This window comes from Protobothrops mucrosquamatus, unplaced genomic scaffold (genome assembly GCF_001527695.2).
Source record: "Protobothrops mucrosquamatus isolate PMUCROS unplaced genomic scaffold, P.Mucros_1.0 scaffold2237, whole genome shotgun sequence".
Lineage (NCBI taxonomy): Eukaryota > Metazoa > Chordata > Lepidosauria > Squamata > Viperidae > Protobothrops > Protobothrops mucrosquamatus.
In genome coordinates, this window is record NW_015388326.1 from 97,338 (window position 1) to 121,012 (window position 23,675).

At 38.6% G+C, this 23,675-nt stretch overlaps 1 protein-coding gene across 1 annotated transcript in view; it reads right to left on the minus strand.

Moving 5' to 3' along the window:
* Positions 1-1,333: 1,333 nt before the first annotated feature.
* Positions 1,334-23,675, minus strand: part of GRB14 (growth factor receptor bound protein 14) — a 64,197-nt gene continuing 41,855 nt past the window's right edge. The window contains exons 4-14 of the mRNA XM_015824443.1: positions 21,605-21,726; positions 19,190-19,264; positions 15,970-16,107; positions 14,076-14,186; positions 13,770-13,865; positions 7,733-7,810; positions 6,507-6,623; positions 6,354-6,423; positions 4,961-5,048; positions 2,606-2,699; positions 1,334-1,743 (exon numbers count right to left, since the gene is read on the minus strand). Of these exons, the coding sequence (XP_015679929.1) occupies positions 1,597-1,743; positions 2,606-2,699; positions 4,961-5,048; positions 6,354-6,423; positions 6,507-6,623; positions 7,733-7,810; positions 13,770-13,865; positions 14,076-14,186; positions 15,970-16,107; positions 19,190-19,264; positions 21,605-21,726 (1,136 nt within the window). The 3' untranslated portion in view covers positions 1,334-1,596. The remainder of the gene's footprint in view (positions 1,744-2,605; positions 2,700-4,960; positions 5,049-6,353; positions 6,424-6,506; positions 6,624-7,732; positions 7,811-13,769; positions 13,866-14,075; positions 14,187-15,969; positions 16,108-19,189; positions 19,265-21,604; positions 21,727-23,675) is intronic.

Sequence of the window (23,675 nt, forward strand, 5' to 3'; positions counted from 1 at the left end):
AATTATATAATTTATTCTTGGAAAATCGTAAGTAAATAAGAACTGTTAGTTAGGCACATGAAAAATTTACTGAAAATTTACTCTCTTGGGGTTTTGGAAAGCTAAGTTAATGTTTTTGTAGGGGCCCTGTCATGTTTTTATTATTGTGGTTGTTTTAGTCTAGGTTATCTCGTTTTGTTTTATGTTTTTGACTGTTTTGTTTGTATTGGGTTTTATAAGCTACTCAGAATCTATAAATATAATACGGGTAGTTCTCAACTTACAATTACAATTGAGCCCAAAATTTCTGTTGCTAAGTGAGGCATTTGTTAAGTGAGTTTTGCCCCATTTTACGATCTTTCGTGCCACAGTTGTTAAGTGAATCACTGCAGTTGTTAAGTTAGCAACAAGGTTGTTAAAGGAATCTGGCTTACCCATTGACTTTGCTTGTCAGAAGGTCACAAGAGGTGATCCCATGTCCCAGGGATGCTGCAACTGTCATAAATACAAGTCAGTTGCCAAGCATCTGAATTTTGATCATGTGACCATGGGGATGCTGCAACGGTCATAAGTGTGAAAAATTGTCATAATGGTCACTTTTTTCAGTGCCGTTGTAACTTTGAATGGTCACTAAAGTGAACTGTTGTAAGTCGAGGACTGCCTGTACATAAATGTTGTTTTGACAATTAAAAGTACTGAATGGGAAGGTAACATATTAATACCCTTATGAAGGGGACACGTCAAATGTCCTTTAGCTATTTTGAATCACATTCAATCTATACAGTGAATCGTTAAATGGAATAATGAGATTTGTAGTTTATGATACCTGAAAGGTTGCAGGCTGCCTTCTTACTCTCTACAGATTTAATGGATAAGCAAAGCCTTTTACCCGTAAATGTGTACTATTATCAAAATGTGAGCTAGCTATAGCTATTGTATTTGCCCGGTATCTGTGTTATCCAAGATTTTGAGGTTTACCTTGCAAACAAATAACATTTTTCACTCTTACTAAATTCTGAAACCATGATCTGGAACACAACACATCAAACTATGTCTGGGTCATCTTTCTGTATCTTGGTGATGTAAAGGGAAAGAAGAAATTGCTTAAATGGCATTGCATGGGTTATGTTCATATGATCTCATCATATGCAAAAATCAATGGAAGGTGTAGTAAACAAAAATACAAATGGGTAAGTGTTCTATTTCTACACTGTACTCAGATGCAGTCCTAGGAGGCTAGCAGTTATGTTGGCAGGCTATGTTTTTGCCGTTTAATAATTGTAAGGAGAAAATAAAGAAGACATTTGAAAAAAAAAATAGTGAAAAAGACATTTATTGATATTTTGAAAAATACTCCCTAGGATTCCAGCACTGCACAGTTATACCATTTCAGCTTGAAGTTCATATTTGGAAGATTAACCATTGCTTAATCAACTCTACTGCAGAAGTACTGCATTTTGTTTTTCTGTAGAAATAGAAGCTCTTCTTTGTAAGCTGAAATTTACATTCAATTACTTCTTTTTAAACTTCATTCTCATAACAAAGTGCTTTTTCAAAAGTAATGTTCTGTCTTGATTTGTTATTCTAGTGAGCTTGGGTGAGATGATGATATTTTAGCTAAAGTGCAATTCGAGCACAATAATGTTTTAACTTGCAAGGAAGAATTCCTTTATTGAGTTGGTAAAACTCCACGAGTTGAATAAGATCAGAGAATCTAGTGTGACCATCATCCAGTGAATAAAAGAGTTTGCCTTCCTCTTCTAACTGCAAAGGAAGAGAGAGAAAGTCCACAATCCAGTGATGGCAAACCTTTTAGAGACCAAGTGCCCAAAAACCGCCCCGCCCCCCGCCGCATCGCTCTGCCCCGCCCGCTCCACCCCTGCCCCGCCCCACCTGCCGGGCCATCCACCACCTCCACGGCCCGCCGTAGATCACTCAGGCGGCCCTGCAGTGCCATGGTGGCCACGCCCTCCACCCGGACCCCGCATCATCTGCGTGCGAGGGGTTGCGAGGGTGGAGTCTTGTCCCTGCTGCCCAGCTGCCATGTGCTTGGCTGCACTGCTCCACACCCAGGGGCGACTCTCCTCCAGGGGGGCTGCTGAGGAGGGGGCCACGGGGGGAGGCAGGGCTGGGGCGATGGCGCGCGTGCCCACAGAAAGGGCTCTGAGTGCCGCCTCTGGCACGTGTGCCATAGATTCGCCACCACTGCCATAATCTATCATGTACTGTCAGCAGGCAATTAAGCAGACTACTATTATGGATACGTATGGTAGCAGCATCTCGGGTTTTATTTAATAAAACATTTCTCTTTCCTGCATGAATTTTATTTATCCATCATCTCTCAAAAAAACAAGTTCTGTGAAATGTGAACTATACCTTGTAAGATACAAAGGAAGAAAAAGCTAGAATGATAGTCCCATGTAAGCTTATCGGGATATGTGTCAAAACAGATACCAAAGTCATAATGAGAAGTTGATATCCCAAATAAGAAAATAAAATTTTCATGAGAAACATGGCTTTTGGTTTGGAAACTTCTCTTTCATAGAAAAGTGCAAAACCATGGGATTTGGTTCTTGTAAACAGAACATCAAAAGATTTGATTCATCACCTTAATAGCTATACTTACCGGCACAATTTGGAAGTGCTTTATTTTTAATCCATGGCTTAATGACAACACAAAAGTTCTGGGATTGCTTTGACTATCCCGTACCAAGAAAACTCTATGGGAAAAAAAGGAAAATATGGTCAAGAAAGATATGAAATTATGTCCTTAAATAATGACATTGCAGTGCTAGCAAAGGAATTTTTTTTTAGATTTGTTTTATCCTACCTCTATTATTCTTATAAATAACTCAAGGAGGTGAGTTATATTCCTTTCTCCTCCTATTTTCTCCAGAACAATGTTTCTTATCACATTTTATTTTACCTCTTTATTTTTTAAAAGTAAAGATAATTAACATTAATTGCTATATTCCATGTGTCGCAGTATCCACTATAAACTTAAGCAGGTCCATGTCAGGAAAAGGGAAATTTGCCAAGTGAGTTTAAGGTATGGAGCTTTACATTACACTATGGACAAAGAGGGAATAAAAATGTGATAAATATTGTACATCTTATGCTATTGTACCCACACGAAGCTCAAGAGAGATAACATAAAAAGTCCCCAAATGAACATAATTGACTTCTTTAAAAACATTTTCTAATAAATGACAACACTAGGCAAGGGTGCCCATTTTCTCTTATTGTTCGTATTTGCTTTAGAAATCTTTGTGGACAAGATTCAAACATATTGGAGATTAAAATTCAAGATCAGAAATAAGAATTGAAACATTATGCTGACAATGTAGTCCTAAGCATTATGTAAATACAGAGGTTTATAAGATAGCTGATGAAAAACAATCAAAGACTTTGGTGAATGCTCTAGAGACTGAGTCAATGAAAAGAAAACAAAATGACAAGATACTTAACCCCGGATGAAGAAGAGCTTTGTTTAAAAAATAAGTCTGGTTATGAGATAACCAAATAAATAAATAGATCCAATGAAATTCTTAGGAGTTTATTACATAAATATTTACATTTGACAGGATGCAAAGACGTATTTCAGAACAATTACAATCAATTATGGGAAAAATATATTGAGGCTAGACAAACTGAAAAATTTCTTGCTAGATCTTATCTTGACAATAAAAATGAGCATACTGCCCAAGATGATCTGTGTATTTCAAATGACACCAATTTCAATCTCAGTCAAAATCTTGCAGGATTGGCAAAGAAGAATAAAGAGATTTATACTGAGCAGGAAAAAACGAACAAGAATACAATTTAAAATTCTGCAGGATTCAAAGAAAGATGGGGCCTTGCGATTCCTAACTTTAAATTATATTACCACACTAGCTGGTAATATAATTGCGTAACATAACAGATAAAATCCCCAAAGAATAAAATATCAATCATAGGGGGAACTGACTTAGCCAATGGACTTTATAGATACTTATAGTATTTAAGAAAGCAAAAGAAAAATGATTTGAAAGGACGTATAAAACTAAGTCTGATAACAATAGGAATCTTTTAAAAACAAAAATAGGTGTGACAATTTCACCATTAGTCTCACGGTCAAACATCATGTGTGTAAAGGTTTGTATGAATGAGTGGGAGTGTCCTCCAACTCCAACAATGTTTAAATCACTTCTGACATTTCTTTATAAAGGCAGAATGAAGTGCCCATTTCCAGAAGCAGATGCTGGAGAAGAGGAAGGAAGGAAGGAAGTGTTTTCTCTGAAGGAAAACACTCTGTGCATCATTACATAAAAGAGTGGGATTGTGAATTTAGCTCTAACCTGCTACAGTATGGTGGACTTCCAGCAGATTAGATAAAAACTTAAAAACAGATTTGAAACTCGCAGCTAAAGAACTGAGAAGTTTCTTGTACGAGAAATGAAACATCTTCAAGCAAAACAAAGAAAGCCCAGTTGCCTTTTGAAAAAGCATCTTTGGGACAACCATGACCTGGATGACAGAGAATCTCCATAGACATGTCAAGGGGCTTGAACTGAGTCTATGTAGAGGGCTTCTGAAGTTAGGACAAACTGAAAATAAGCTAAGAGGTATTTCAGATACAGGTAGTACCCTTACTGAACTACCATTACTTCATGCTTGTTTGATTGATTAATTGATTTTAAGGCTGCGTACTTGCTGGTGACTTTGGCATCCTACAGAGGGTTAAAACAACAGCCATCATTAAAAAAAGTCAAGGATGCTGGGAGGAATAAATCAGTTTATATGAAACTGCTGCCAGTGTTTAGTGGGAACACATATAAAACTCAGAATCTGCTGGAAGAGTCAGGGCTTAAGTTCTTGCCCAAAGACCAGCAGGTCAGGGTCATGTGGATCTTGGGGGAAGATACAATTTCATAGGGTAGGTGGGGCAACATAAACAGCCAGTCACAAAATATAAATATCAAGGGGGGGGGAAGAAACTTACCCATCCACCAATCCTTGCCTCAGAATCAGTTGGTGTGCCTCTTCTCTAGAAATCTTATGATGAAACCACGGCTGTGAACTGTGTATAGCTAAAAACACGGTTGTAGATCAAGTCTATCTCATACGATTCTAGGATAAGGTAATACACCTTTACACTCTGCTTCAAATATCTGGGGATTATTTTCCACAAAGTGGCTCCTGCAAAAAGTGTGCCAAATTCCTAGTCCAAAGTGCCCAATATAGTATTGTAGCAATTCTGGGCTTTTTTCATGCCAGAGATATCCATTTTATTCCAGTTTTTTTATTCAAAAGCCCTAGAACATATATAACTTCGGTCACACCCTCAATTTGAATTAATCCGGTCAAAGGTCTGAAAAGCTATCTCTTAAATTACTAATTGCTTTTGTAATTGTAATTGTATTCCCAATTGTATTTTGCGGCTTGAGGCTGGATGTTTGAAGCAGAGTTGAAGATCTAAATCAAATCATGACCTACTGGTCAAAATTTCAAATCAATCCCTTTGTGTTTGCCTCCTTTTATATTGGTAGATGACTCTTATCATCCTTCTTAGAATTGCCTTCTGGAAGCACGGTTCCCATCATATAGTTTTCTCTAGGTTAGAATGTGCTGGAAAGCCAGTGGTTCCAAGTTACTATTACTTGAATAGATTCAATTGTTCTTTGAAGGCAGCTGATAATTTTTATTTCATGTATCAGTCCCCCCCTTTTTTAAAAAAAGTATTCATGTTGTCATCCTTGGTGGTTTTATTTAGGAAATACATAATTTCCTATGGTCTAAGTAGCTTGAGTCAACAGAATGTATCCTTCTAAGTCAAGGTTCCTCAAAGTAGCCAGTATCGACCCTCACAGGTTGATGGGACTATCTATTATTATTATTGTCATTATTAATATTTCTAGTACTATTTGTTACAGTAGTATTTATTAAATTATTTTCATATAATAGATGTTTGGGTGGGGAGGGGGGTCAATCAATAATCTGAAACTTCATGAAAGAGTCAACGAGAAGAAAAGTTTGAGGACTCTTGCCCTAAACATGTATTTTTTATAAAGATATATAACATTCTTTCATTGCCTTGCTTCTATGGTCCTCCCAATAATTTTTTTTTTGCTTGCCCAGAAAAGTATCTGCAGAATCTTTTTGTCAAAATGGCAAAAGCAACATTGCCCTATAAATTTCATATCATGGCACATATACAAAAGAGGCAAAATTTTCACGCTGGTTGTCCCTTGATAATCCCAAAGCAATCTCCATCACAATAAAACTGAGATAAACATGCTTTATGATTTCAGTTTGGGAGTATATGTATGCATGTATATGATGAATGAATTCATGACATCACATGCTATTCTACAAGATCTGTCAGGGGTGCATACCTGCAGTGGAGGGGACACTTTGCAAAGTGCTGGGGCTGCTATGTATACCAAGACGTAAGCTCCCTTTTTTCTACATAAAAAGAAAGGAAAAGCACTAAATTTTTAAACAAGAAACCATAACATTAAGAATGGCTTTAAACGGAGTTTTCATACCCGCCATGCTAAACCTTCTTCGACTGCAACCGATAAGGCTTCTGTAGGGTTTTCGATAATTCTGGATTTATTCCCTGTGAAGTCCATAGCGACAAGAGAATTCTCTGAAACACTTCTCTAAAGGATAAAAAAAAATGTGTTAAATGCATCTACCAAAAATATTTTACAGTATACCCTTGATTATTCTCAGACAAAATCAACATGGAATCTATTGATTAGCGAACAGAAAAATAAAAAAAGAAGGGCATCTTTTCTGCACAAGGTGGTTTAGATGCAGTAGATACCCCCCATTTCTTTGTAAGATTATGCCTGAAAGATATGGCATTATCAAGATCAGCAAGTGATATTTCATTTTTAAGAATTACATACACTCCTAACAATTCTGTCAAGGTGATTAAAAAATAGATTGAATTCATTATTTAAGTTGAATTGTTGTTGTTTTTTTAGATTTATATTCCGCCTTTTAAATATACCATTTACAACAGAGATAGATATCTTTCGCCCCATTGGATGGAACAGACTTTGACTCCTATAGGCCCCAGCCAATGGTCTGGGTCAGGGGTAGGCAACCTTGGCTCTTTTATGACTCATGGACGTCAACTCCCAGAATTCCTGAGCCAGCTATGCTGAGGGGAAAGGGAGAGGTTTCCATGCTGAGCCATGCTGGCTCAGGAATTCTGGGAGTTGAAATCCACAAGTCATAAAAGAGCCAAGGTTGCCTACCCCTGGTCTGGGTTGATGGGAAGCTGTAGCTCCAATTACCTTTAGAGATTCATATGATTCTCCAACCTATCTAAAAGAAACTTTCACTCATATCCTGCTCTAACATAAAAACAATCCAAACACTATAAACTGAAAAGGAAAATGGAGGGAAGGAAAGAAGAAACAACTGCAGAAATTATGTAAAGAGTATCAAACTAGTAACTGGAGGGCTACACTTGGTCTAAGAAATTCTACTGTATATTAATTCATAAGTTCATCTCTTTGTTTATTCATTCCATTTGTATATAACCAAATCAATAAAAGCATACGGGCAATAAGTCACTGTGGAGAAATCATCTTGTTTTGACAACCAAAACAGAAAATCCTGCAACAATAAACAAGCTAAACCATTTCCACCTCTTCTATTTTCTCCAAAATCAGTTGCCTGAGGAGGCCACATAATGCAACAATCAAGAGGTTGTATTTATATTTCAGTTTAAGTAATTGTTATTAAATATACTTACTATGGGTGTGCTAAGAAAACTGCCCCCACTTCTACCTTGATAGGGCTGTGCGTAATTCTGGTACAACTGCATTCCATACTATAAACAAGGAACAAAGAACTATTACAATTTTATGTATATAACTCAACCATCTGAGAATATTCTACTATTAAAATAGAAATACAGACATAGCATGCAATAGCAACAGCACTTATATATTGCTTCATAATGCTCTACAGCCCTCTCTAAGCGGTTTACAGGGTCAGCCTATTGCTCCCAACAATCTGGGTCCTTATTTTACCGACCTCGGAAGGATGGAAGGCTGAGTCAACCTTAAACTGCTGGCAATGAGCAGAGTCAGTGTGCAATACTGCATTCTAACCACTGGGCCACCACAGCTCCTGTAGCCAAGTTATTTGAAGGATCACCTCTGCCTGATTATATAGACCAGGCATGTCAAGCTGCTGCCCCACGGGCCGGATGCGTCACGCTGAAACCGCACCCACCCTATTGCCGGCAATGGGGGAAAAGTCACGATACGTCACGCGATGTCACGAGTTTGACATGCCTGATGTAGACCCATCTCACTAGGCCCAAAAAGAGAGGCATGCTCTGAGTCTCATATATTAGAGACTGCCATCTGGAAGAGCCCAGAAAGAGATCCTTTTCTGTCAATTTGGAACATCATCCATCCCAGAGATTAGATTGGACCCAACCCTGTTGGCTTTTTGTAAGGCCTTACACACAAAGTTGCATCATGGAGTTGGAGACTTGGGTGTGTGGCAGAGCCTGTGCAATGATTATATTGATTGTGTTGGTTGTTCTTTTTTTTCTTTTTTTTTAAACTTTGCTGCTGATTAGTCGGGCATTTTTAAATGTTACTTCATGCTGTTTTTAATTGTTATTAGTTGCCCAGAGACATGAATTTGAGATGGGCTGCTATATAAATTGAGATAGACAGAGCAGATAGACAGAGGTGAATTCTATCACTAGGCTGTATGATTGAAGATGACTGGTTACAGACCAACATCTCTAAAAGACCCAGAGTTGGAGGATGTTGACTTAGAAAATTGCTCCTATCACAATTATTCCATCTCTTTTAAACATGGGCTGGGTGATATTCTGCTACATACTAAAAACAATATGAATGCCTGTGTTATAGATTTTTTTTTCAGGCATTCTCAAAGTGATAAAATAACAAGTTTCCTTTTTTTTTTAAATAACTGAACAGATCTCTATCTCAAAAACTAAGATGAGCAGGAGGAGAAAAAGGAGACTGTCTGCCTAGATTTGTTCTTATTCTTTGACAAGTAGATTATAGGGAAAGAAACAGAGCCACCTGGTGACCCAGAAAACTTCAGTGTACCTGAAAGAACATCCCTAAGGAAACCTACAGCTTGCCAATAACAATAGTAATACAAAAATCCTGTAATACACTGGAACAGTTTTTCATTGATTCCAACACTAACAACAAAAGGGGAACAAGCTTTTGTGTTTATAAAATAGTAACAAGATGGAATTAGGCTCCCTTTTTGTTTCCAGATTCCACCCAGAAAAACCCAACTCTATTTGCAGTTTTCAACATCTCTTTTAAACATATCCTGTATTGGATTTGGATAAATGCTTAAGTGGTGATTAAATAGCGACATAACAAAAGCAATTACTTAAAAACCCTTTTTATGCACAATATAGTTTTGTGCTATTAGGTGACCGGCTTGAGAAAAATATTAACAAAAGGCGTTTTGAAAACAACCAGTCCTATTTTGTACAATGTGCTCTTGGGAAGCTAGCTGAAGAGGTATTTGTTAAGACCCCAGGAAATGTGATCAGGTCATTCTGCTCAGGACAGAATAACAATTACAGAAAATAATTATTTTGGATTAGCAAAACTATATGTTATTTGGAGGAAGATAGTCTTAGAACCACTTCTCTTTTAAAAGAAACAAAATCTTTCTAGAAGATTATTCTGTGAGGTATGCCAAATCACATTAAACTGTTTGACTGCATTAAGTTATTATATCCCAATTAAACTACTACATCCCATTTACAGTGGTTTATGGCTTAGTGCGATGAGTGAACCCAGACAACTATGATTTAATCAACAAGCTCTAGTTAAGCAAACCATGAGTTACTCTAATGTTTAAAAAAGGTTTTTACCTAGGCCAGTACACTGGCTACAAGAATGATCAGTAAACAGATTATTCACAGGATAAACTTTTGCTCTCTCACTTTATTTTCTGAAGCTATCTACAACTCCCGAAATGTTGTCCTAGGACAGGGGTGTCGAACTGCCGGCCCATGGGCCGGTTGCATCATGCGGAGGCTGCGCCCACCCCAGTTCTGGCAATGCAAAAAAAGTGGCAACACGTCGCGACATCTCATGCGACGCGGCACGTTTGACACCCGTGTCCTAGGAGAACCCTTCAAATTATGCATAATATGATTAGGAGTGGGTTTGGCAATCAGATTTACATTCTTCTATAAATTGAGGAGCAATATACTGTATGATCCAAGCCAATGGCCTAATACGATATACAAACCAACCCTTTATGGCAACCCAGTCACTATATTTGTTCAACAAATCATTCAGTCCAACAAACTGAATATGACTTCCCTCCTGAAATATTATTGTGAATATATAATGGGCCAAAATCTGTGTCCAATTTTACTTTTTCTAAATGGAAAAATACTTTTTTCCAAAGGAAATGTTTTCCTTACCCCAACAGAAACTGTAATGAGTTTATCAATGTTTTAAAAATGAATGAATAAAAAGCAAATAGACATATATTAACAAAGAAATCACACAGGTCTAAGGCAGAAATATGTAGACTGGATTAACATATTGCCTTAAACCATGGCTTATACAAGTTTAGTGATTAGGCCACAACTGTCTTCAGACAATAAGTCAAGTACCACAATATGGCTTAGTGTATTGTGTGAATCAACATTGGTATAATAACTACCAAATTACTGATGTTTTTGTGGTAAGATTTTTTGAGTTAGTTCAATTGTAAGCAATGAACCTTACCTCATTCCAATGAAAATATATGTTTTATAGACTATTTAACTTCACTGGCATCTGCTGAAATTTTATTATTTGCTAATCTATGCTGTATATTTTAGATAAAAAAATCCATCTAAACTGCCTGAAACAATGTAATCCTCTTAACTGAATTTTAACATTCACTTTTATTGGAACGGAATGGTCCCAGATGGAAAGTTTCCTATCACTACCAGTTAAAAGATGTAATGCAACTCTGCTGCCTTCTGTTGGTAAAATACAGGATTGCTATAAATGGAGCATCATCCTTAAGGAATAAATACTCTTGAGCTGCCGTAGTTGTGTGTTAAATTTAAATTTACCGACAAAGAATTAAGGGGAGACTAGTATAGTCATTTCTAACTACTTAGTTCTCATCAGCTAGCCATACCCTTCTGAGATTCGAATCCGGGCCACTTGCATGTTAGGCAGATGTATTAAACTCTAGGCCACGGGCTCTCCTTGCTTTGTCAGCTATAGTAGGGGGGGAGATTAAGTGTTTTCCGGTGAGACCAATCTGTCAGGGCAACCTGGTCTACCCTAAATATGGGATGGGAAAACCTTCACAACTGCCTGTGAAGGCTCCTAGATTGGGGCTGAAAGGCGAAAGCGGAAGCAGTATGCTCCGTCCCATATTTGGGGTAGACCAGGTTGCCCTGATAGACCAGTCTCATCAGAAAACACTTAATCTGGAATTTAATCTTTGGAATAACGGTGACTTAATCTTTGGAATAACGGTGACAAGCACTTCTCTGATCATCTGAAACTGGTGACGGAGCTTTTGCATGTAAATCACTTGTGCATTCTTTGATGGCCTTTTCATTTTCAGGCTATTCTTTGACCAAATATGCAAGGCATATTTTAAGTGATCCACTTCTCCCACAGCTTCCTTCCACTTCTTCAAAAGGAATGTCTCTTCTAAAGATCAATCTCAAGCTCATATTAAAAGAATTTATAATGCATTGATTGAATTTGATTCAGAAACAGAATTGGTTAAGGATTGTATGATAAAATGGGCTCAAAATATACAAGAACCGATTTTATTGGAAACATGGGAGACAATTTGGATTAGAAACGTAAAATTTACTCAAGCTCAAAACTTAAGGGAAAATTTTTATAAAATGTTTTATAGGTGGCATTTGGATCCTCAAAAATTGTCCTGCATGTATCCTAATTTACAACCTAAGTGTTGGAGATGTGATAACTTAGATGCAACCTATTTTCATATTTGGTGGACATGCAGGGAAGTAAAGGCATTTTGGATTAAGATACGGTGGAATATTCAAAATATTTTTAAGAAAAAGATAAAGTTTAAACCGCAGATATTCTTGCTGGGTATTATGGAAGATCTGGATACAAAAGAAATGGATTTGATGTTGAACTTGATAACTGCTGCAAGACTATTAGTAGCTCAATGTTGGAAAATGGAACGTTTGCCCACTATAGAAGAATGGTCACTTAAAGTCTCAAATTTAGCAGAAATGGCCAAGATTTCCGCTTATGTGAAGGACTATTCACAAGAAGGATATATTTCGGTTTGGAGAAGATGGATAGATTATATTGAGAGTAAATATGGGACTAAAAAGTTTCATTTGGTTTTTGAGTAAATCTTAGAGTATTAATGTAGTTTATATGTTATAATAGGTTACTTATTTTTATTTATAATTATTAATATGATGTTATAATTATTGTGCTTAATACTAGTATATTTGTTTAAAAGAGAGTTAAAGGATGTTATAGATTTGTTATTTTAATAGTTGATTAATGTTAGATAGAGTATGGTTATTGNTTCTAGAAGATTATTCTGTGAGGTATGCCAAATCACATTAAACTGTTTGACTGCATTAAGTTATTATATCCCAATTAAACTACTACATCCCATTTACAGTGGTTTATGGCTTAGTGCGATGAGTGAACCCAGACAACTATGATTTAATCAACAAGCTCTAGTTAAGCAAACCATGAGTTACTCTAATGTTTAAAAAAGGGTTTTACCTAGGCCGGTACACTGGCTACAAGAATGATCAGTAAACAGATTATTCACAGGATAAACTTTTGCTCTCTCACTTTATTTTCTGAAGCTATCTACAACTCCCGAAATGTTGTCCTAGGACAGGGGTGTCAAACTGCTGGCCCGTGGGCCGGTTGCATCATGCGGAGGCTGCGCCCACCCCAGTTCTGGCAATGCAAAAAAAGTGGCGACACGTTGCGACATCTCATGCGACGCGGCAAGTTTGACACCCGTGTCCTAGGAGAACCCTTCAAATTATGCATAATATGATTAGGAGTGGGTTTGGCAATCAGATTTACATTCTTCTATAAATTGAGGAGCAATATACTGTATGATCCAAGCCAATGGCCTAATACGATATACAAACCAACCCTTTATGGCAACCCAGTCACTATATTTGTTCAACAAATCATTCAGTCCAACAAACTGAATATGACTTCCCTCCTGAAATATTATTGTGAATATATAATGGGCCAAAATCTGTGTCCAATTTTACTTTTTCTAAATGGAAAAATACTTTTTTCTAAAGGAAATGTTTTCCTTACCCCAACAGAAACTGTAATACAGTTTATCAATGTTTTAAAAATCAAATGTTTGAGTGGGTTGCTCTATGGCCGTGCTTTTTCAGCTCTAGTTCTCCCTCACAGGATGCCCTTCTGGGAAGCAGGCCTGGCACCCAATTTAGTGACTGCTCTAAGCTAAGAGTTTCCTCTTTTCCCATCAGTTTTAGTGAGCTTTGACTTCATATTTCTATAAGGACTTTGTGCATTTTTGTCTTACATCCTTGCGGTGCTACTTTCTAATTCTAATTGGTTTTTATGTTTTAAGTAAACATTGTTTACTTAAATAATTGTGCAGATGAGAAATATACACATGCAACACTGAGCTTTAGAAGGCTAAAATACCACTTTTACCCAGAGGCTAAAGAGAAGAATGAAATGTATTGTGAACAGTAACTATAGAAACAATTGATGAAGACAATGCACAGAAGAAGAGAAGACATTTACCTTCAGCAACCGAATTGCTGTCATCCAACAGGTCCTACTTTGCTCACTGTCTGCATAAAGGTATTTCAGGTCTCTGGTTCCTCCTGCTTTATAAGGCTAGAAGGCCACAGCATATTGTTTAGCATTAATGCATATCTTGAAGACTATACCTGTTGAAATAAAAGCCACTAATTCTCCTATTTCACAAACAAAATCTCTTCTTTTCTTAGTGTTTTTCCCTGCATCAAAAAGTGCCTTAGCATTTGGGGGGGGGACCACTAATTCGCTAAAAGGGGTTTAGCTCTTATTAAAATGCTAAATTCTTACCTTGAAGCAGAACCCAAAAGTGACTGGCACTCCAGATATCTTTTTGCCTCTCAAAGACATATATATGTCGCTACTGCTAAATTCACTGAAAAGCTGAAGGTGTCGTGGTTCCTAAAACGAAAAACATAAAAATATTACATCCACTTTTAAATTATTGCTCGTGTGTGTGTGTGTGTGTGTGTGTGTGTGTGTGGTTGAGAGAGGGAGAGGGAGAGAAAAAAAGCCTATAGTGGAACACAATGAATTTTCAAAGAATTATGGAAAGTTTTTCCAAGTTGCGTACAGCATCTTATGACCATTCAAGATCTTTTAGATTAGGGAAACTTCCATCAACACTACTAAAATAGCCTTATACACTGAAGAGGAACAATAAATGTTTTTTAAAGGAAAAGAACTTGAATTATTGAACATGATAATTGTGTTTAGAGACTCTGCTAAACCAGAATGTGACTTATTTGGCTTTGCTGTTTTTAATTTGTTACACAAGATGAAGTATAAACCCAGCCAGTGTAGTTCATTCAACAGATTACACCAAAAGCGAACTATGGTCCAATATGAAGTGTTGACCCTCATGTGATTTTTCAACTATTAGTTTCATCCAGAAGCAACTGGGGATATCAAATTTGAGAATAAATCAAAATGTAGATTGGAGAAAACTGTTGGAAACTACTGAGAAAACCATCATTGCCAGAAATATAGGAGGAACTATATGCCATTGTTTATTGTAATGCACGGATACAGCAAGTTTTACCAAAGGCAAGGCCTTGACAAATATGCACCAACTGCAGGGGCATCCAGTCCTGCAGGGAGGGTCAAAAAACCCAGCTTTGACAGATCAGTCCAAGTAACAAAAGCCCGGCTCCTTTGTATGTGCAGCAATGTTGTTTTCTGTACAAAGGGGTGGGGCTTTGGTCATGAAGTCATGGCTGCCATCGCTACTTTTTGGCCTATACCCTGAGGATATAACTCAGTGGATATTTTTTCCCAGGTCATGATATCTTCCCTTGGTTTCAATCCTAAGAGAAGGAAAGCTAACTGCTACAGCTCCTGAACCAGAGAATTCCCAACAATTTCCAAGACAATTAGGGAAAGCAGATCCCTCGGTCCTCTTCCAGAGTGTTGCTGGAAGAACTCAAGTGACAGTCCTCCAGTAAAAAGTTTTCATTTGTTTTGTGGGGAAAAGAGGTGGAGGAGGAAGGAGTATTAGCTAGGTTCACTGCCTTGAGTTATTTAGAAAAATAATAAAGGTGGGATAAAATAAATGAATATATTAAAAATGTACAGGACATCACCACTTCTTCCATAGGTAGAGACCATCAGGATAATATTATAGCTGTTGTGATACCCTCCCAGAGACTATAGAACTGCAGTCTTAATCACAATGTAACTTTTTTTTTTTTTTGAAAAAAAGGAATTTTATATTTCAAGAGCAACTTCATTAATCCTTTAAAGTGGAAATTTAGCTATAGTTTTCATAAATAAATTCCATTTATTCTAATTTCAAATCCTAATTCATTCCAAGTCTATATCACAAGGACTGGATTTTTCACTTTTTCACCTCTCTTTCTCCACAACAGACGTTCCCAACGAGGGGTGCCCACCCAGCCCCCAGGGGGTGCGAGATGAAATTTCAGAGGGTGCCACAAAGAGTGGCTTGTGTCACTTAGGTACAAGTCAAAATTACTTTTATATTAATCAGGCAAATATTAATCAAACATTTCCTAGGGATGTAGTGCATAGAAAATGTTAGGAACTACTGCTCAACAAGAACAAAACTGAGGAGAATTTTTTCTAAATCTGTACAGATTTAAAATGATAAAAAAAACCTCTATTACATAAAAATAAAACGCATACCAATTTCTAACACTTCTTCCTTTCCATTTGCCAAACTTACCTTTGATGTTCCCTTAGTGGAAAAATACAGACCAGATCTTCGCAACAAAAAGTACATTTTTTTCCAGGTTTTCTTCCCTTGCTCTTTAAAATGCAAATAACCATGAATTTCAGGATATGCACTGGAACTTAAAAACATCTGAGAGAGGGAGAGAGGGAGAGGGAGAGAGAGAGACCCCATTCTTTAAATTCCATTGGAATGTTCTTTTATCTTGCAGTTCTTTGTACACAATGAGGAATTCTAGCATTGGCATTTGCTTAGGACATTGTACAATGAGCTTCTGCGTATTATATATATTGTTGAAAGATCTACAACTTTCTTAAAATGCTAAGTGCTGTAAATGCTAAGTGTGTTCAAGATAACTCCCATAGTAAGTTCACCTTATTCTACAACCATTGCTGCTCTGGGTTCCTGTTTGCGTATTTCAGAAGAGCAATTAGTAAGACCCAGATCCAGCAACGTTTCCTGTTGCAGAGAAAGCCCCCCTATCTCCATGAAAGCGCTTATAATTAGCAGAAGGTTTTTCACAGCTGGGACTGGAATTCTGCTCAGTTGTCTCATCCAATATTATTCACAATTCAACCAACCAGCTATAATTTCTTCAGTATCTTTTTGCAGATGGCAGGCTATTATTACATATAACATCATCTGATAGCGCAGTTAGGTGAGAAGGCCATTCTTTTTCTCCAGGCTCACTTTTTCTCTGCTACACAAATGCACGCACACACACACAAATACTCACAGTGACTTCATTAAAAGGAAGAGATGCTTATAAACCTAACTGACACCTGAAGAATAAATAAATCTTAAGCCAGATGGTATCCACCTGAGGGATTCCAAGAACTACATGAAATTGCTGACCTGCTAATAAAAATACACAATCTGTATAAGATTGCCATCTATTCCCAAGGACTGGAAAATTATCAGTAAGATTCCAATTTCTAAAAGAGAAACTGAGGGGAGATACAGGCAATTATAGGACAATTAGCTACCCATTAATTTGTTCCAGATCAATAATAATCAAACATAGAAAAATGAGAACCAACATGGTTTCATATGGATAGGTCTAAGCTAAATCTCTAAACTGTCTTATGGTATCAGTGAGCACGTAGACAGAGATAACTGGACAGATCATGAAGATCTGGAATACTCAATTAACTTTTGCCAAAGGCTCCTGAGCAGTTTCAGCAGCAGAGGGAAATATGGTGATCTTAAGGAAAGGCGATTGGCTAGAGAACAGAAATCACTTTTGGACTCGAGTAATAATATTCAATATTCAGTTCAATATTCAGAACGGAATCGTCAGGAAATGCTGGTAGAATCTGTATTTTTAGTCTGTTTTAAAAAGTCATCTGGAATGAAGAGGGAGCAACAAAGTGACCAAATTTACTAATTGGATCGACCTGTTCAGGATAGTAGCACCAAAAAAAGATGGCAGAGGATTCCAACAGCTTCTCTTCAATGGAGGATTGAACTGGATTCAAAATAGCAAATGAAATATGATGTGAGCAAGTACAAAGGGTTGTATAGGAGCACACCAAAAAGCAAAGGTTTAAAAATAAATGATAAGTGGTCCTCAGCTTACTACCATTTGTTTAGTGACCATTCAAAGTTATAATGGCACTCAAAAAAGTGACTTATGACCGTTTTTCACACTTAACGGCCATTACAGCATCCCCATGGTGACCTAATCAAAATTCAGATGCTTGGCAATTGACTCATATTTATGACGGTTGCAGTGTCCCTGGGGTCACATGATCAGCTTTTGCAACCTTCTGACAAGCAAAGTCAATGGGGAAGCCAGATTCACTTAACAACTGCAGTGGTTCACCTGACAACTGTGGCAAGAAAGGTCGTAAAATGGGGCAAAACTCACTTAAGAAATGTCTCACTTAGCAACAGAAAAAATTGGGCTCAATTGTGGTGGTAAGTCAAGGGACTACCTGTACTGGAATTAAAGCCTCTAGTAAGAGGTTCTGGAACACGGTGAACAGTTCATTGAAAAAACAATGTGAAGCTGCTTAAGGAGAGGAGTGAACTACATGCTAAAAAAAATAGGAAGGAAACTGAAAATAAAACAGCCCTTACTTACATTAAATATATGGTGAGTTTGACCCTGTTAAGTATTGTGCAGTTTGAATAATTACAGTCAAAAAAAGGATCTTTTAGAGCAGCCCTTCTCAGCGTTTTTTTACCTCACAGGAACACATCAAGTACTTTTGCAACGTCTCAGGGAACCGTTGCATATATTTTTTTATATCTATAGGTCATGGTTAATAAGTTGTGCATATATAACATAATAAAATACAAAACAAAATGGCATAACAAATAGCTAAATGAGAAAATCATTAAGAATAGGAGCATTTCACCCCTACAATTCACTTCTAACCTATACAATCCATATTTTACAACATTTACAAAGGGCCGAGTCATGGTACGTGAAAATTCTCAGCAGACTGCTAGCATTGCACAGCATGTGAAGTAAAAAACAAAGTTTTTTTCCCCTTAATAATGATCTTTCACAGAACTTCTTGCAACCTCTTCAGGAACCCTAGAGTTCCATGAAACTCCAGTGGAGAAAGGCTGCTTTAGAGCTTGAAAAATTATGAACTATAAAAACTGAAAATACAAATAAAGGGGCAGTTTGCTCCCATATCTTCACCATCTCACCCCTGTCAATACACATACATAACCCATATACAAAAACAAAGCACCCATCTATGAAAGTATAAAGTTTAGCATTCCACATATTGCAAGAATAATACTAAATCATGCAAATCCTGTTATTTTTTTTAAGTGGTCATGCTTAAGAGTCTTCATATAACTTTAAGTTACTTTAAGGAAGACACCAATGGTTATGTCTTTTTAAAAAACAAGCAAGCTTTGACTTAAATATGAAGAATCTAAAAGAATTTAGATGAGTAAAGTAACAGCAAATCCAACTTCTTAGCCCCATAGTAGTCCTCATTGTGGTCAGCTTCTCTCCATCCTTATTTACTTGCCGCTCCCACCCCTCCCACTGTTTTAATGAGACATATGAAAGCTTTAGAACACCATAAAAGTCAGCCACAAGGGATGCAATCTCAACTAGGGTTGCTTGAGAGGGGAAAATTAAATCAGATCCCCAGTGCTTACTTTACACAGAGAGCAGAATCCACTTAGTGGGGCTTAACAGAATCTGTGGTTTGATCCACAGATAAATTTCATTTCAGTACCTTACCTGCAGTATCTGTGTATGGTTCATTGTGCCATTGCTCTCGTTTGAAAGGGATACCAAATGGTCTGGGAAAAATATCTGCAAAATAAAAAGTTAACAGGAGGCACTACATGTTTCATAAGCTTGAGCTACATTGTGGGCTTCACCACGATTATCATAATCTAGACCAGTGATGGCGAACCTTTTAGAGACCGAGTGCCCAAGCTGAAACCCAAACCCCACTTATTTATTGCCGGGTGCCAGGTGGGCGTGGCCCACTGGCTGGGTGTGGCTATGGTGGTCATGGCAGACTGGGTGGGTGTGGCCAAGGTGGATGTGCTCACTTCGATGTTGCTCGTGGGGAGGGATGCCTGTGGGGGACAGGCAGGGTTGGGGGTGAGCCAGGGGGTCTCTGGCAGGTGGGGCGATGGGCAGGAGGCTTGTCCTGCGGGGTGAGGTGAGGCAAGGCGAGGCAGGGTGGGGGTGCCATTGTCGCAGGGCAAGGCGAGGTAGGGGCCGGGGCGGCTGCTGCCTGACACCATCGGCCCCCGCAGAGAGGCCAGCGAGTGCATGGGGGCCGACAGTATCCGGCAGCAGCCACAGCCTGCCGGCCCCTCGACTGGCGCACACTGGGGCTCCACAGCCCACCGCCAGAAGTTCAGAGAAGCCGCCTCTAAGCTGGATGGCTGGCTGACAGCTGATGAGGCAATGCAGTGGGTCGTGCCCGGGAAAAGGAGAGTATGCGAGTTCAGGAGGGATGGGATGGGGGGGAGGGAAACCAGCCATGCTGGGATGCATCCGGCCACGTGGGACCTCGGTGAGTTAGCGGGCGGTTGGTTGAAGAGGGGCGGTTGCCATCTCCGGGGTATGCCGTGCGTGCCCACAGAGAGGGCTCTGAGTGCCGCCTCTGGCATGCGTGCCATAGGTTCGCCACCACTGATCTAGACAGCAAACATCCAGGCAACCACCAGATGGCAATACAGCAATACAGAAAACTCTTAATAACTCTTGCCTACTCTAGTGACAAATTGGAATTTAGCAACTTTGCATCAGATTTATTTGTGAATGTGGATGGAAAGAATGCCTGACTCCCAGCAAATCAGAGTACAGTACTTGATATTATAATAAGCTAGCATAATAAAATCAAGCAATGGGAACTAGCTTTGAGGGAAGAAGGTGGCTTTCCTCACACAAAATACTTCAGCAGCCATTGTGTCTGAAATCAATGTTCAACAGAAGAACACTTCCTTGGTAAGCAGAAGGTCTGTGTTGATGTTACTTACTAAAAGAAATAACATGGTAGTAGACAGGGGAAAGACATTTCTACTGCCAGTCAGTATTCCATGGCCAAGGAAATTTTCTGTGGACTTAAGTACAGGTACGTAGTCCTAGCGTAACAACCACAATTGAAGCCAGCAATCTGTCACTAAAAAAATGTGATCATTAAGCAAAACATGTGATTTCTCTGTAGTTGTTAAATGAATCACCCATGGTCATTAAGTGAGACATCATGTGAATACAACATGCAATTTCACTGTTGACTTCTCCACTGGCTCTGCTTGTCAGAAGTCAACTGTGAAGCGTGCAAATGGCAACTGAATGACCACATGACCCTGGGATGATCATTAATGCAAGGGCTTATTGCAAAGTTACTTTTACAAGGCTGCCATAAATTCAAGTGGTTACTAAAGAGGGCAGTTATTAAGTGAGGACTAAGTGTAATACGTCCACGTCTTCTCTAGATGTGTTCCAGCACAATTGGAAGATAACATGTGGTGGAAGACTCTTATAATGTACACAGCTCACAGCTTGCAATCATTGAAAGGAACTCAAAAAGAAAACCATTTGTCACTTTTGTCTGTATATAACACAATATACAGTCAATTGCCTCTCAGCAAGAGATTTTTGACTGCCACCACAACCTTCAAGCTCTATTCATACATAGGAAGTAGCTGAAGAATTTGGAGCAAGCAAGGTTTTGCAAGCCTATTTGCGAAACTCTTGGTTTTTTTTTCAGAAGATGGGCACAAGAACAAAGAAAATGACCTCCTACAATGCCAGCTCTTCCACTGGGTGGGGGCATGAGGAACCTATGTCACTTTAGGTCAGCGGTGGGGAACGATGGCCCTTGTATGACTTGTGGACTTCAACTCCCAGAATTTCTGAGCCAGCCTCTGCTTTAGGTAGTCTGGCTAGTGCTGAACGATTCCTCACTCCACTCTACAACTTTACCTTGCTGTGTTGTAATAAAAAAGGGAAAAAAATGTGGGGATGAACTGTTAGTCCTTTGAATCAAAGGGATAATGGTATATGCTCCAAAGATTTTTGTCACTAGACTTCGTAGAGCTGGTGAGTTCCTGTAACTAGGAAGAATTATGCTGAGTATTCAAGCTGAGATATTTATCTATATCGTAAACATATCATACAGTAAGAACTTACCTCAGGGTTTTTAAAGAACTCGTATTTGGCATAGTTTTTCCGGAAATAAAATTTATTGCCTTCTTCAATTTCCCACTTCGAATGGACTTCAACAATCACTTCATGGTCTTCTACTATTCTTTCTGTGAAGGAAAAGAGAAATGCAAATCCCAGTTCTTTCACCAAAGGGACTGGGAGGAAGTGGCTTACCTGAATCCTTTCAGGTGGGGTTCAAGCCCAGTTGTGCTAGTGCAGGGGGTCTTCAAACTTGGCCCTTTTAGGACTTGTGGACTTCAATTCCCAGAATTCCTCAGCCAGCCATGCTGGCTTATTGTTTCTGATTTACCTATTGTTAGCTGGCCAGCATTATTTTATAAAATATGGGCGGCTATATAAATCTTTTAAATAAATACATTTCCATTTCTGTAATTGAAAAAACTGTCAGAAGTCTAAACGATTGAGGCAATTTATAAACACTGTAAATAAATAGCTAAAATTTGCCCAAGCCCCTCAAAATAACGCTGCTACGATTATAAACGTTTTAAAAACTTAAGGTCATTAAACTGGTCTGTTCAGGAGAAGGAAGAATTTTGAAAGCCACAAAGCTTAGGGATGATATACAAACCCACCATCATCTGTAGTTTAGGATATGTAACTGTACTGGACATTGGACATGCTGAATCTAGGTAAAACTGACATGAGGGAAAGCTCCCTGGAAAAGCCCTCAAATTCCATGGAAAAAAAGGAATGTTCATAAATAAATTTAGTCAGTACAGTCACACCCTGTCGTAAAAGATTCCTTCCTAGCTTGTAATACTCAGAAGTCATCAGTATATGAAGCTTGGCCTTCACACAAAGTGGCTATTGCCTGAGCAGGAGGTTGGACTAGATGACCTCTGAGGTCCCTTCCAACTTTATCATTATTATTATTATTATAGAGTGTTTAAATACTACAAACTATGCAGAAAGCTTGTGTGCTCCATTCTATTTCTTGACAGAGTAATCAGTGCCGCTACTAAGAGATCAATCATTGACTTTGTATTGCTTTGACATAATAATAATAATAATAATAATAACAACAACAACAACAATAATAATAAAGTTGGAAGGGACCTTGGAGGTCATCGAGTCCAACCCCCTGCTCAGGCAGGAAACCCTACACCATTTCGGACAGATGGCTGTCGAGTCTCTTCTTAAAAATTTCCAGTGTTGGAGCATTTACCGCTTCTGGAGGCAGGTTGTTCCACTGGTTAATTGTTCTAACTGTCAAGAAGTTTCTCCTTAGTTCTAGGTTGCTTCTCTCCTTGATTAGTTTCCATCCGTTGCTTCTTATCCTGCCTTCAGGCGCTTTGGAGAATAGTTTGACTCCCTCTTCTTTGATTGAGTGTATGGCTAGGAGTTATAGTTTACCAATATCTGGGAGGCATTCCCAAGGATCTGACATAGGCAGATGTGGATGTTTCATGATGTTAGAGGTATTGTTGCAGGATGCAAACTATTCCGAGTCAAGCTGCCTTTTGCAATTGACTGATGGTGAATTTATCACTGCCAATGGTATTCAAGAGGTGCTCCAGTTATTTTGGGGTTGCACTCAAGGCGCTTATTGCTGGAATTGGGTATGTCTAGTTTAACGAAGAGAAGGACGAGGGGGGACATGATAGCAGTGTTCCAATATCTTAGGGGTTGCCACAAAGAAGAGGGAGTCAAGCTATTCTCCAAAGCGCCTGAAGGCAGGACAAGAAGCAACGGATGGAAACTAATCAAAGAGAGAAGCAACCTAGAACTAAGGAGAAACTTCCTGACAGTTAGAACAATTAACCAGTGGAACAACCTGCCTCCAAAAGCAGGTTGTTTTTAAGAAGAGACTAGACAGCCATTTGTCTGAAATGGTATAAGGTTTCCTGCCTGAGCAGGGGGTTGGACTAAATGACCTCCAAGGTCCCTTCCACTTCCACCACCACCACCACCACCACCACCACCACCACCACCACCACCACCTCCTCCTCCTCCTCCTTCTTCTTCTTCTTCCTCCTCCTCCTCCTATTACTACTACTACTACTACTACTACTACTACTACTACTACTACTACTAC